General features: G+C 34.4%; 1 protein-coding gene across 3 annotated transcripts in view; it reads right to left on the bottom strand.

The window, feature by feature from the left end:
• LRP1B (LDL receptor related protein 1B) overlaps positions 1 to 13987 on the bottom strand; it is a 246406-nt gene that overhangs the window by 58159 nt on the left and 174260 nt on the right. For all 3 annotated transcript variants that reach the window (XM_029962198.1, XM_029962197.1, XM_029962199.1), the window contains exons 59-68: positions 13512 to 13628; positions 10105 to 10211; positions 9336 to 9465; positions 8224 to 8330; positions 7206 to 7338; positions 3966 to 4088; positions 3312 to 3434; positions 2916 to 3053; positions 2293 to 2427; positions 1162 to 1281 (exon numbers count right to left, since the gene is read on the bottom strand). In XM_029962198.1, coding sequence (XP_029818058.1) covers positions 1162 to 1281; positions 2293 to 2427; positions 2916 to 3053; positions 3312 to 3434; positions 3966 to 4088; positions 7206 to 7338; positions 8224 to 8330; positions 9336 to 9465; positions 10105 to 10211; positions 13512 to 13628 — 1233 coding nt within the window. The remainder of the gene's footprint in view (positions 1 to 1161; positions 1282 to 2292; positions 2428 to 2915; positions 3054 to 3311; positions 3435 to 3965; positions 4089 to 7205; positions 7339 to 8223; positions 8331 to 9335; positions 9466 to 10104; positions 10212 to 13511; positions 13629 to 13987) is intronic.

Raw genomic sequence — 13987 nt, 5'->3', positions numbered from 1 at the left:
ACATCTGTGTTCCTATAATAACAAACCATTATCCTCAGTCAGTAACCTTGTTTGTTCCCATGTCATAATCTGACTTCTTTAGCAATACACAATGCTGATAAACCCTGATGGAGTCCATGTTGTATAGGAATTACTAATGACTCATTAATATGATCTTCCCATGGTAAATTTGCATCAAAAAATGTGGATAATGCATGTAAGAAAGCTGACTATCACCATGTAAGTGTGGGTGTACTTATGTTACTGACTGGTGTGCTGCAAAGAAGGAAGAAGTGGCATTATCATGATACAACCTGTCATGGTTCTAGGATGTATGGACACAAGATGTGCTCCCTGGCCATAAAGTTCAGATCAGGTGCTGCTCAGGTTTGTGTACAAGGGTGTAGAAGGAGCCACACCTTGTAACTTCAACACTCATTCTGCACTAAAGACTCCAAGTCACACCAAAATCTCACTAAATTGCAGGTGAGATGCTGTGATCACACTTTGAATTATCCAGATGCAGACCCATAAAGATTATGTGAGCTGTATTATTGCTTGTTTCATGACTTATAAGTTAAATAACAGCCAGACTTCACAATTACCTCCATTTTGTGCAATACCTCTGCCTTACGAACAACAGAAATAACATCTCTGTGTGCTTATTTCTTTTCTTTCACTGGACCACAACCTAGGCTGCTGATTTATATAAGGAGTACATAATTAACTCATTATACTTAGAAAAACTCCACTTAAACAACATCTGTAGAATTTCTCAACACAAAGCAAAAAATATTAACTCCAAACACTACTCCTAAAATTCTAAAATAGATTTCTATGATGGAGTTGATTCTTCTCTCAAGTTTCTAAAGCTTCATGTGCTTACGTGCTTGCTGATGTATAACCTCTGTTTTTCTTATTTGTGTGTATATTTTTGTAAATGGAGAAAGCTGGAGTTAGAAATGGGCTTTCAAATTAAGTAAGTTCATTTACATAGAAGTTATAAGAATTTATTGTTTACTGAAATGAAAAGTAAGGCTAGGTGGTTTTGAGAGTTATTTCTGTGAACTATTCAAGAAATATTTATCTAAAAATAAATAGAATCTGCAACACATTAGTGTTACCAACCAGGTACATAACCACTAATTTAGTACTGTTTTAGTTTGATTTTTATAGCCTTACCTTTTGCTATGCAACTGTTATTCCTCTCCTTATAATTTTTCTCACATGCACATCTGTATGACCCCTTAATATTATTGCAGTGTTGGGAGCAGGCACCAAATACCATACACTCATTGATATCTATGGAGAAAAGAATTGTCATTTATATACCTATAGTTTAAAACACTATTATTCAACATGTTCATAAGAGCATGGAACAAAGCAGGTGAACAAAAGGAACTTGTAAGCACTAGTATATCTTGCAACAGTGAAAGGAAAACCTTTGCAATTATCACTAATGTTATTTCCACTGCAATCAACTTATCTCAGAAAGATTTATTTTTTTAATATTATTTCTCCATCCTTCATATATCAATCTTTTCATTATTAGAACTTGAAATCAACTTTGACAATAAAAACACCTGCTACAATTATGTCCAGCATATCTACCTCTGGTACAGTCAAAACTACATGATCCTCCTCTACTGGAAAAGCTCCTCTTACTACTGTTTTCTTAAGAGCCAAACAATGAATTATATATTCACTTTGATAGTTCCATTGGAGTGATCTGAAATTCTGTAAATTACTGCTCGCCAGTAAGAAAATGAATTCACAACCCATTCTCTGGGAAGGCAGATTTATCTTATCTTTCCAATCAACCCTACCATTAAAACAACTATGTCTTATTGATGACCAGTATGGCATCATATATATCAAGACAACATTTTCTAGGGGATTTTACTTTCTATCTGTTTATTTTAATTTCATTTTTTTAAAAGCATCTTCATTATTTTAAGCACCTTAAATTATTTTCATATGTCAATTTAAACACTAATCCCAAATGCTCAGTTAAATAATCTACTAGACCTCAAATCACGCATTTACCCCTTGAATTATTTAATTGTCTGACTTGAATCTTTTGACATTCATAATGAATGTTAATCTTTGATAACCTCTCCAGGTAAAGAGTGTGAATCTACATCCTATAATTTTTTTTTTTTAATTTTTGATTTCTTAATCCCATAGCTATGGAACAACTTTTACTCTGTGGAAAAAAGTATGTGATATGAATCTCCTTCTCTGGCACAGAAAATTGACTACACAGTCAACTTTTAATATTTTAAAGCAAGGGATGATGGAATATATCTGTACCTTCACATTGTCTATTCCTCCTGTTTCTCTGAAAGCCAGGTTTACACTGACACAAAAGGGATGTTTTTGTCTGATTACAGTATGCATCATCTCCACAAGGATTCACATTATCTTCACATGTATACTCAGCAACACCTAAACATAAACAAAGTGTCTAAATAATCCCTGATAGATTTGGTTTAGCTCTTAAAAATGAAACCTAAAGTAACAACAACAAATAAAAAGATTGACTTTCCGTTAAGAGTATCAGGTAAATTTTTAACAAATAAATGTCATTACAGTTTTTATCTAAATATGCATACAAATTGACAATATGTAATTGAGATACTACATTTCATATCAAGAATTTAATATTAAATCTTTTCTTGTTGCAAATATGAAGCAAAATACAATCAACTTATACTCAAATTTCATCAAGAACTTTTAACTAATCTAAAAATTACTACAGCTTGAATTCCTATAAAACTTGCCTTTCTCTTGTGGCACAGAACTACCTCCTTTTTTTAACTAAAAGAAATAACTTTACATTAAACCAACTTCTGCATTGTTGAGTAGGTTTTGCTCAGATGAATTGTCTCTTTTCTGCTACAATCACAAAAACAGATCTTGTCAGCCAAACTCACTTATTTTGCAGTCTTGCTCATCTGAACCATCTCCACAGTCATCAAACCAGTCGCACTGCAGCTCCATCGGAATACATTTCTTATCATTACAAGCAAACTCATCTTTTTTACATGGTCTTGGTTTGTATGTGATTTTATCTATGTAATTACAAATTAATAAGAGAAAAATAAATCAGTATTTAAGAGTCTTAGATTATTTTAGACACACACAAATGGGAACGACCACGAAGTATTAAGCAACTGGAAATCACTTCAAGCTTAATTTCTTTCAGTTTCAAATTCTGATCTACTAACCTCCAGTTAAGCTTTACTGAAGGACAAGCAGATCTCTGTAACAAAGTTTGCCTTCAAGTTGTTTTCTCTGATCTGAATGCCTTGAAAGGTAATATCACCTACCACAGTGATCTTCATCCGAGTTATCACCACAGTCATCGACCTCATTGCAAATCTGCTCAGGTCGCAGACAAACCCTGTTGTTTCTACATCTGAACGGCCTTGTTGGAGGGCATGGAAACTTTACTGCATATTAAAGAAAAGAATCAGCTATTACCCAGTTGGTATTATTCAAAAAACCTTCTTTAATGTCTCCTTATCAAAAGCAATAAGAAGGTACAGGAACACAGTTGTACTTGACATACGAATTGTGCTTGATTTTAACTTCTGGTACCTCACAGGAGAGCACTTCAACAGTGTTGACAGTGTAAGTTCTTCATTTAGGGAATGAAATTATTTTTTGTGATAAGGGTAATTTATACCTTTTTTGAGGATCGGTAAATACAGAAGAATTTAAACAAGTGTAATGGTGATCAAATATCATACTGTAGATGTAACTTTTACCCTTCTGTGGACTTCCTACAAAAAAAGATTAATTTTTCACAAATATCATATCTAAAATTACATGGAAAGCAATAACAGAAAACTATATCCTACATTTCAAGCTAATGTTCTATAAGCAAAATAAACAAAACTTAGACAAGTGTCCCTATATATTTATGTATATGTTATTCTTGCTTTATTACATGGAAAGTACTGAAAAATGTAATGTCATACCACACATTTCAGCAACTTCATCAGAGTTATCTCCACAGTCATCCTCACCATCACAAACCCAAAAATGTAGTTTGCAGAGGGAATTATTGCACAAAAACTCATCAGCTCTACATATATTTCCCCCTGGGAAGATGAAAAGAAGACAGAAAAAAAAATTCAGGAAAACAGAAAGACAAAAGAAAATGTCAGCTTTTGATAAAACCAGTACAACCACTTATCACATACCATTTGCAGAGAATGACACCTAGCATAGATAAATTTACAGATTCCAAATGAATGAGCTGGAGAGGCAGAGAGAAAAACGCATTAAAAAAATCTCTTCCTTGACCATTCCTTCTCAGGACTGTTAGCTAGGAATTACCTGTTTGGCCTGACTAGAAAGGGCAGTTATCAAAGACACCAGCAACTCACCAGTTAGACATGTTCCCCTTGCATTCAGCCAGATGTCTAAACTACCTGTCTCTAACTCCCCTTGGTGATGCTGCCTCTCAGCAAGGGCACATCAGTAATTTGTGCCATCAGAGAATGGTATAAAACAGAAGATAGAAATTCGGTCAAATGTGTGAAAGGTCACTTAAGTCCAGGTTTGTTTCATGTGAATGTCTGATCCTCCATCTATTTCTACTCCCACACTCTGAGCCACACACAGAGAACAAAGTGATTGAAGTCCATTAGCCGTGAGGTATCACCTTTTTCTTCTGAGGAGCAAAAGGCTTGGCCAGGCTTGTAATATCCCCATCACCTAAAAATGCTGTAATTAGGAAAGATCTAGCCATAGAGGCACTGAGCAGACAAGACTAGGTGACCTCTAACAGTATCTTCCTTTTTGTAACTCTGAAATTTCTCATTAGGATATTTACTGAACACAGAAAGCAGCAAGAATAAATTCTTCCATGTAACCAGTATTGAGTGAACTATGAATCATCTAACAAAAGGGAACACAGGGTGAGGGAAAGTCTTTTAAGGTGGAGTGCTTAAACTTTCAAGCTGGATTCAGTTTTAATATGTGGAGCAGTAAGAAGGAATTTGTTTCACAATTATGACTAAATTTTATCACCACCAATCAACAAAGTTATGAAAAGTTCTTGCAATTAATTTCCCATATAACACATTTTTATGGTAACTGTTTCTCAGTTTCCTGAGAGTGTAAAAGAAATAAAGCTGTGTACCTGCAGAAGAGGAAACAATGAAATTTTATATGATAATGCCAAAACTCTCGCTGTGGCTTTGCTCAACACATTACACCCACTCTGAGAGCTAGATCAGGCTCCAGTGTCTTTTTACTTATTCATTCAGTGCCCTGTTCACACCCCATTAACACCAACAGAAGGCTTTCTTTTGCTATAAAGGTTCAGAATGGTTTAATTTTTTTTTCCCAGAAAATTAATTTCCGTGAAACACCTGTAGTGTAAGAGGATGCTGGGAACTCTCACACTATGTTACCAACCACTCCCATTGCAAATATAACTTATGAACATTAACAGAAATATCCTCTATTATTATCCAAGGAAAATATATAAAATTAAAGTACTTTTCAGGATGAAAGAGATAAATATAAATAATTCTGTGTGTAATCGCAGTATAACCATCATTCTAGTTGTATAATAAGACTGAAGAGAGTTATTTTTATAAATATGCACAGTGGGCTGCAGATAAATATTACGGATATTATTTTAGAATGTTGTAGAATAAAACTCCATTTGTGTTTGCTGTATTTCCAAAGATGAAAAACTTAGTTATCAGTAAGATAAACTGGCATTTGTTTCATGTGATTGCTCGGGCTGTCATAATTCCTTTATAAAATAGATTTCTGCAACAGAATCATAATTGTGACATAAATACAAAGTATTATAGCAATAACCAACCAGGCAAGAGGGTTCTTATTGCATTATAAGCAATTTGCAGTTCACAGAAGCTCTATTATGCTATCCAAAGAATAATGTGGCTTCAGAGAAAATAAGAATGTTACTATTTACCTACACTTCATTGGTTTTTAAAGAGATACAGTCCAGACATTTTAAAAGCAGCTTTAAAATGGACTAGAAGGGGTTTTTAAACTTTGTTATCTGTTTTCTTGCACCTAAACATCTCTGGAATATTCTTCCCATTTTCTGAATTTTCTGGTCTCTCTTTCAAACTCAATCACACCCATAAGACATCTCCCTCCCCCCCAGTGGAAAGTATTGCTCAGTAGACTTAGAACAAAATAAGGAAAGGATATCTTACTCTGTTTGCTTCCTACATGATTATTATCACTCCATTATGCTTTTGAATTTACACACATAACATGTGACTAACACACAGAACTACTCAATTGCAAGAAAAGGAAAGAATTAAAATCTGGAAAAAAAAACCAACAGGAAAGAAAAATGCTGAGTAAAATTGAGTAAAAATAGTGAGTCTAGTTCACTACTCTGGACTTCAGGAGAGAAGACTTTGCCCACTTCAGGAATCCGTTTGGTAGAACGCCATGGGATAAAGCCCTGGAGGAAAGAGGGGCCCAAGAAAGCTGGTTGATATTCAAGGATCATCTCCAAACTCAGGAGTGATGCATCCCAAAAAAGAAGTTGTCAGCCAAAAATGCCAGGAGGACTGAGTGCATGAAAAAGAAGCTCCTGGACAAACACAAACACAAAAAGGAAGGTGAAGCACTGGCACAGGTTGCCCAGAGAAGCTGTGGCTGCCCCATCCCTGGAAGTGTCCAAGGACAGGTTGGATGGAGCTTGGAGCAACCTGGGCTAGTGGAAGGTGTCCCTGCCCATGGCAGGGGGTTGGAGCAAGATGAACTTTAAGGTCTCTTCCAATTCAAAGCATTCTATGATTCTATGAAATAAATAGAAACCCAGGGTCTTAAGATTACTTATTTAGCAACCATTCATTATATTGCATGGCTTTGTAATTTATTGTGCATGGCTTTGTAATTTATTGTTGCCTATAAAACTGTAACTTAACTTGATTTATTACTAATTTCCCTGATGAAAATGAATATGTTTCCAGTAACAACCCAACCTTTTGATCACTGGGGAAGGAAACACAGAGGAGGAACATGATGTGAGTCATAAACAACCTAAGTTTTGCTTCTTCCTGCAAATCACTTGTGAAGCTGCTGTACTGTCCTTGTTGAAAGAGGTCACAGAGCTTTCCTTTGATCACTCAGAATGGCCAGGGTACCACTAACTTGCAATATGTGTTAATAAAAAGTCCAATAAACTAAGCCTTTTAAAGAGAAGTGCCTCTTGCCTTGGTCACAGTTTTCTTCATCACTGCCATCCACACAGTCATGGATCCCATCACAAAGCCATCTGACAGGGATACAGTAGGCCTTATTTTTACATCGAAACTGATCTTCTTTACATTCTGTTACACAATCCATCTGTGTGAAAACAGGTGTGAACTACGTATTAATGAATGAGAACAACACACTTAAGGCAAACCCAACAAAATTTCCCAACTTTCATTGCCCTACATATTTAGTACAAGGAAGTTGTCCCTGACAATGCAATGTGCAATTTAAATAGTTACTGAAGGCCAAGTGAAATGGTATCCACGTTTCACATGTTGTGATATTTCCTCTTTATGTTGCTTGTATGAGCAATGGAAACAATTTACATCTCTGAAGTCAACTGCCCTACAAGAAACAACCCTGGGTATGAGGCCAGTTAGTGTGAACTGGCTCATAGCCCCATTGATCAGGACTAGGAACCTCCAGAGTGGATTGTCTTCACCTGCACTGTGCAGCACTTGGCTCAAGCATCCTTCATTATTATATTCATATTAAGTTATACATAACTGGTACCCTTATGGTTACGAGAAATAACAACTATTTCTGGTTGGGTTTTTTTTTTTAGCTTGAAGTCGTTTATGAAGGTGATGATTTCTTAAATAGATAACAACAGTGCATGATGTAGGAAGAGCAAGGCCTAAAGGCACCTGGAGGTTGAGATGCCTGTTAGGGCTGTATTAGAAGAATCTAGAGGACAGAGGGAGCCAAATTTGCCACAGATTTGTCCATGTTGCCAGTACAGAGTAGTCCCTGATGCAAACTCTTGCAGAACCACGCTCAAGTTTTGACTTAGGAAGAACAAATTTGTCTACTCCAAGAGGTGTCCACAGAGCAAACAAACATAATGCAGCGTAAAGTCATGAGGTTAAGTTATCTGACAGTGTTTAATGGATGCAATAAAACCATATTTGCCCTTTCAATTAACTTGAGACTTAAAACTGTTAAAAAAAAATCAACAGAAATTTGTTCAGGTACCTCATCAGATCCATCAGCACAGTCATACTCTCCATTGCACTTCAAAGATGCCGAAATGCAGCCTCCACTTGCACACACGTACTCACTTGAAGAGCAGGTTGGAGATGCTGGTTACAAACACATATTTTAGCATTAAGAAAAAGACAATTTATAAATAATTTGGTTTATAATTTAAAGTTTTCCTCTGGCTAATACAGTGAGCAAACCTGTGTCTGTAGCTGAGTAGAGCTTTTCCAAACTTTTTTTTTTAAACTACAGTGAAAGATTTGACAAAAATGAACTGTATAATGATAGTGAAAGGATATTTGTGTTTTATCACTGAGAAATTTCTTTTTATGTTTTCCTTACACTTGGTAATAAAAGTAACTACACACACAGACATATTCATAGAATGACTATAGTTTTTTAAAAAAGGCTTTAGCTAAAATTATATGAGTGCTTATAATTAAATAAGCCAAAATTTACAATAAAACATGGGTTTAGCAAGTATACATTATTCCAGTTAAAATTAATAAATATTAATCAATTTTATTTAAAATATAGGTGGATATTCTTGTCACATTTTAAATCAGGGGAGTTTTGTCAGAGACTTCTATTTTGTTGTACCATCTAGATGCAGATTACAAAAAATTTAGGAAAAATCCTGCAAAAATAAACAGCTATATTTTCCAAGAGAGTAAAAAGGAAATAAAATAATAACAACAAAAATAATAATTTGGTAGAGAAAATAATTTTTCATAAGGACTAGTAATCTTTGAATGAACACCACAAAGTGAAAAACATCCCACAGACACTTCAGTAACATGCCAAGACTTACTAGTGTTTTCAGAGCAGAATTTTATATGCTGAGTATATATTATCAAATTACTTTTGAACATAGTTAAATACCATTCCCCCCAAAAGATGCATATTGCATAGCTGTACACAAGTGGGGTTTTCAAAACACAAGTAGGAAGACGCAATGATACCCACTCAAATGGTAAAGTATTTCAGATTTCTTTGCACTTCTCTTCTAGTGCCCATGAAATATTTATTTGCTGATTTATTTTCTTCTTTTACTCTTGATTTATTCCCTCCTTCATTTTGTTTCTCAGCATTACTTAAATCAATACCTGGTACACAATTTTTCTCATCATCCCCAAGTTTGCAGTCTTCGTGACCATCACATTTCCACTTTGCTGATATGCACTGACCATTGGAGCACTGGAACTGATCCCTTGAACAGCCTGTGTCACAATACCTCTGGTACAAAAGAAACAACCAATATACAAGATCAAGAGTTTAATATAAACATTGAGGAATACACAGCTGCTCACAGAAGTTACAGCCTATATTCCTACACACTATGAAATACAATAATGTCTTTTGAAATTCAATATATTTGTCGATATGATTCATGAAAGGTGGCTTGCACCCTCTAAGTAGCTGGGAACCAATTGAGGTCCAGTACTGGCAAGAAAGAAGGGAAAGAAGAGAAAAGAAAGAACGGAAAACCAGCAAAGTATTATCCAGTGAGCTTCTGCTACAAACAATCAACTTTGTTGTCACAGAAAAACCCCACAAACCAAACCACTCCTGAGTGTAGGAAGTATGGTTTCCCAACCAGGACACAAAGTATTTCCAGGATGGGAAGAGGTCCAGATCATTGCTGGGACAAAAAGTTGTAGACTACTGTTAAACTTTATTTTACTTGTATGTTCACGCTTTAAAATAACAACTTCACAAGGTTTAGTTTTAATTTTGTAATGATATTTGCATGTATGTATTCATGTGTGGACTTCCCATTGCTGCTTTTTAAAATATTTGCATGCAGGAATTCATTCTCCAACAATATAAAACTACTAATTTTCCAAGAAAATACGTTTCCTGGAAGATGCCTACCTCATCTGAGCCATCTGCACAGTCATAGTCTCCATCACACCAGAATCTCGCTGAAACACAATCTCCATTTGCACACAGAAAGTCTTTCAAAGTGCATGTTTGAGGCTCTGAATAAAGAAAAGAAACAACCCTATGTTCATTAGCATTTCCATAAAATATACATAAACCCCACAACAATCAATGAACGACTATAACAAAGGTAAACCCACTAACTTGCAAAATTTAAGAATTTTTTTTTTCCTGTGGTATTTTCCTCCATAACATTTTTAGACTAAATTTCATTTACATACAGTAAGAGAGTAATGCAAATACTTTCAGATCTACCAAGATTCTTCGGAGAATTATTGTGATACTGAGAAAAAACTAAACATCATTAAAAAACTACTAAAGCACTAACATCCTGCATTCATTCTGCAGGATGCTCCTAAACACAAGATAATTGAAGTGGTATTAGGGGGAGTTTTCTCATATATGTATCGTGGCATTAAATGCAGATTTCCTTTACTTATCCTTTTAATAACTTAGCATTACCTAAAACAAAGACAAGACTTGTTCTTTGTTAATCTAAACCTGAGACTGGTAGGTGTCTGCAAAAGAAAAAAACCTTTGGTACACATCACTTTATCATACTAAACTAGCACATGTGCCTGTGGCTGGCATTGACACCCAGCTGCTTTTAGGGAACTCACACAAGCCATCATCTCTTGTACCAAGTCAGCTGAGCCATAAGCAATGTGAAGAACGTGAATTTACAGCACCATCAATTCAAAATGTACTCAATATGATGAGATGCTCCAGCTTATTTTACTTCAATATGCTCATTTAAAACATTTTCAGTAAAGATTAAATAATTGCTACTTCTCATTGCATTTCGGATACAAACTCATCCCAGGACAAAATTAACTAATTTGTTTTCCTGACAACTTGTAGAAGCAACAAAACAGCATTAGGAAGATTTTCTAGCAACAGTAATATTTTTACACTGATTGAATTAATATCTTTCTACAGCATTATTATCTTTGCTTTGCTTCAATGTTTACAGTATATTATATTTTCTTTAATTACATTAAATAAAAAATTACTGGTGCTGCCTTAGCAGGAATGATAGTCATTACTGTGGAATCTTTCTTTTGAAGCTTCCTGAAAGACAAAACACTGTTTTTGCTCTAATTTATTTTGATTTTTAAAAACTCTAAAAGAACCCTCCCCAAAAAGATATTACCTCAGAAGAATTAACAGTGTATGCTACTTTTCTTACTGCAAATTCATTATGGACCTATATCCTTCCTAATAACTCTTATTTATTTCAGAAGGTTCAAATATAGTTAAAGAACAATAGACTGTAAGAGAAGTTATATAACAAAGTCATAGTGGGCACAATGATTTGCATGATATCACTAACAACTTTTCAAACCCATATATGACATTTTTTAATATGCATTCTGTTACACCTCTGATAACTTCACTAGGATAGTGAATTTCCTGCATGCGAACAAACCACATAGAAAAATGTAAATACTTGAGCTGAGCTTCTATAATTCAGTGAATTCTTTCTGCATTCTTGAGAAACAACTCATTTCCTGATATAATTGCCTGACAGCCCTTTGTATATTCATGTATGCTAAGAACAATTTATTGCTATGTGCAATGTAATATATTCTGTCAAATGCTTTTGAAGTTTTAATTTCATATATATGTTTCATTACACTTTATTCTATAAGTGACTTGATAGTCTATAAAAATTTCATACATCCATTTGAAACAATTGAACAGTATTATGTACTTTCCCAATGCTTCCAAGATTTTGAATTTTAAAACCGTGTCAGCCTACTGTTCTTAATTTAAACAGTAGAATATGGGATTCAATAGTTAGAATTTAAGTATGCACTTGACAATCAAAAGTAAATTAAAAAAAACACCATTTATTTTGATGCCCTGTCTGTGTCTGGGTACTCTCAACTCACTAATTCCATACATTACAACTAATTGCAGATTTCTTTATCAGCAAGCAGCCAAGAACTGAACATATAACTTGGTTATTGATATGAAGACAAAGTTGGAAAACCTAATAAATATTAAAAAAAATCCAAATAGATGACTGCTCCCTCATTACTTGAACTTCTTTTAATCACTTTGTACTATGATGATCTGATCTTCAAGGAAGAAGAGCATTACTACTGGGTGACACACAAGGCAAATTCCAAATAAGATCCTCAACACTTATTTTGTAAACAGCAATAATATTTTGTAGAAGTTTCTGCTTTTATTTTTTCTTCTTTAATTTTCAAAAGATTGTTCGGTCATGCAGATTAACACCATGATAGCAAAACTATGACCCTTTATTTGATTTTTACATGAGAAGAAAAGAAGATAAAGTTATTTCTTGCTATTTATAATATAGGAAACTGACACTAATAATCAATTCCTAAGTAAAATCTCCCACAAAGCTAAGAAAGCTTTTGTGCATCAACCCCTCGCAGGGTATAACAACAAAAGGCTCTCAGTGATTACTGAGTTACATGACACCTTCATTTTTATATGAAACACTTGTATATGGAAACTACAGCACTACTGCTTGCAGTAACTCACAACATTTTCAAATGCAGGGAGTAATTACAAGGAAGACAAATCCACTGTAATATCTTGAACAGAATGAGACACTCCATGGACACCATGTCTCACACTGGAAAAAGGGGCAGACAGCAGGTACTCAGCATTACAATGCCTAATTTACTAAGCTTTCTAAATCATTACCTTGAAGGTACTAAATACATATTCATGATAGGCCATCAGGAATGTGAGTTCAAGATTATCTACAAACCAAGATATTAATTTCTTGAATTTATAAGTAAATGAGATATATTAGGCCTTCAGGTTCCTCGTAGGTAGGGGAGAACTGGGCTAACTGAGCTACTTTGAATAACCACATCTACTTCTTCATGTGATTAAATAGACAGAAACAGACTTCTCATGATAGAAAACAAAGGAATCATCTCAGGAATATGATGAGCAGGTAGTGTTTGATCCAACTTCATCGTTAACAAAGTTTATCATGTGATCACTGAGCAGCTTTTATGATTCTTATCTACAGCTAAGAAATGTGATATGCAACTAAATGCCAAAGGTAAAGCAATTGCAATATTTATTTTGAATTAATGACCTTATTAAGAAGCCATAGATCAGGCATTTTTGCATAGGTGGCACAGAATTACAGCTCTTTATAAGCATGAATTTATAAGAATTTCATCAAGGGACATTTTCAATTGTGGTCAACAGATTTTCAACAGCTCAGAAAGTGCTGAGTAAAAACATACACGTGCATTTTATCAAAATTCAAAAGTTTCCACTTACACGTTGCTAAACTAACTCTATTTCTCATAACATGGACTAAGGTAAAAGTTACTTACTACAGTTTTCTTCATCAGAATTATCTCCACAATCATTCTGGCTGTCACATCTCCAGTGGTCTGGAATGCAGTTGTTGTTTTTGCACTGGAACTCATGAGGTCCACAAGTTTTTTTATCTGTAATTACGGTGAATAACATTTACAGCATTGCAAACAAAGAGTCAAAATGGGAAAGACTTCTATTTAAAAGCGTGACGATATTGCTGGATACATTTAAGAAGGAGTGACCATAACATTTGAAAAGTTACTTTCAGGAATAATTTATTTCTCATGACAATTTCTTTAAGCTTCTATTTATTTATATCAAAATACATATACTCTTAAATTTGATAAAATTAAAATATGCACTGTATAAACTGTTATTTAAAGTTAAAAATATAAACTTTAGAAAGGATGAAAAATTAGTTTGAAGAGAGGTTATTATTGCATTGAATCTCAAAAATTCCATTAACTTTTCCTTGAATTTCTCTGTAAGA

Source organism: Manacus vitellinus, unplaced genomic scaffold, assembly GCF_001715985.3.
Source record: "Manacus vitellinus isolate BGI_N305 unplaced genomic scaffold, ASM171598v3 scaffold_43_pilon, whole genome shotgun sequence".
In the NCBI taxonomy this organism is placed as follows: Eukaryota; Metazoa; Chordata; class Aves; order Passeriformes; family Pipridae; genus Manacus; species Manacus vitellinus.
The sequence above is the reverse complement of the archived record's forward strand: the minus strand, read 5'-3'. Positions and strand labels throughout refer to the sequence as shown.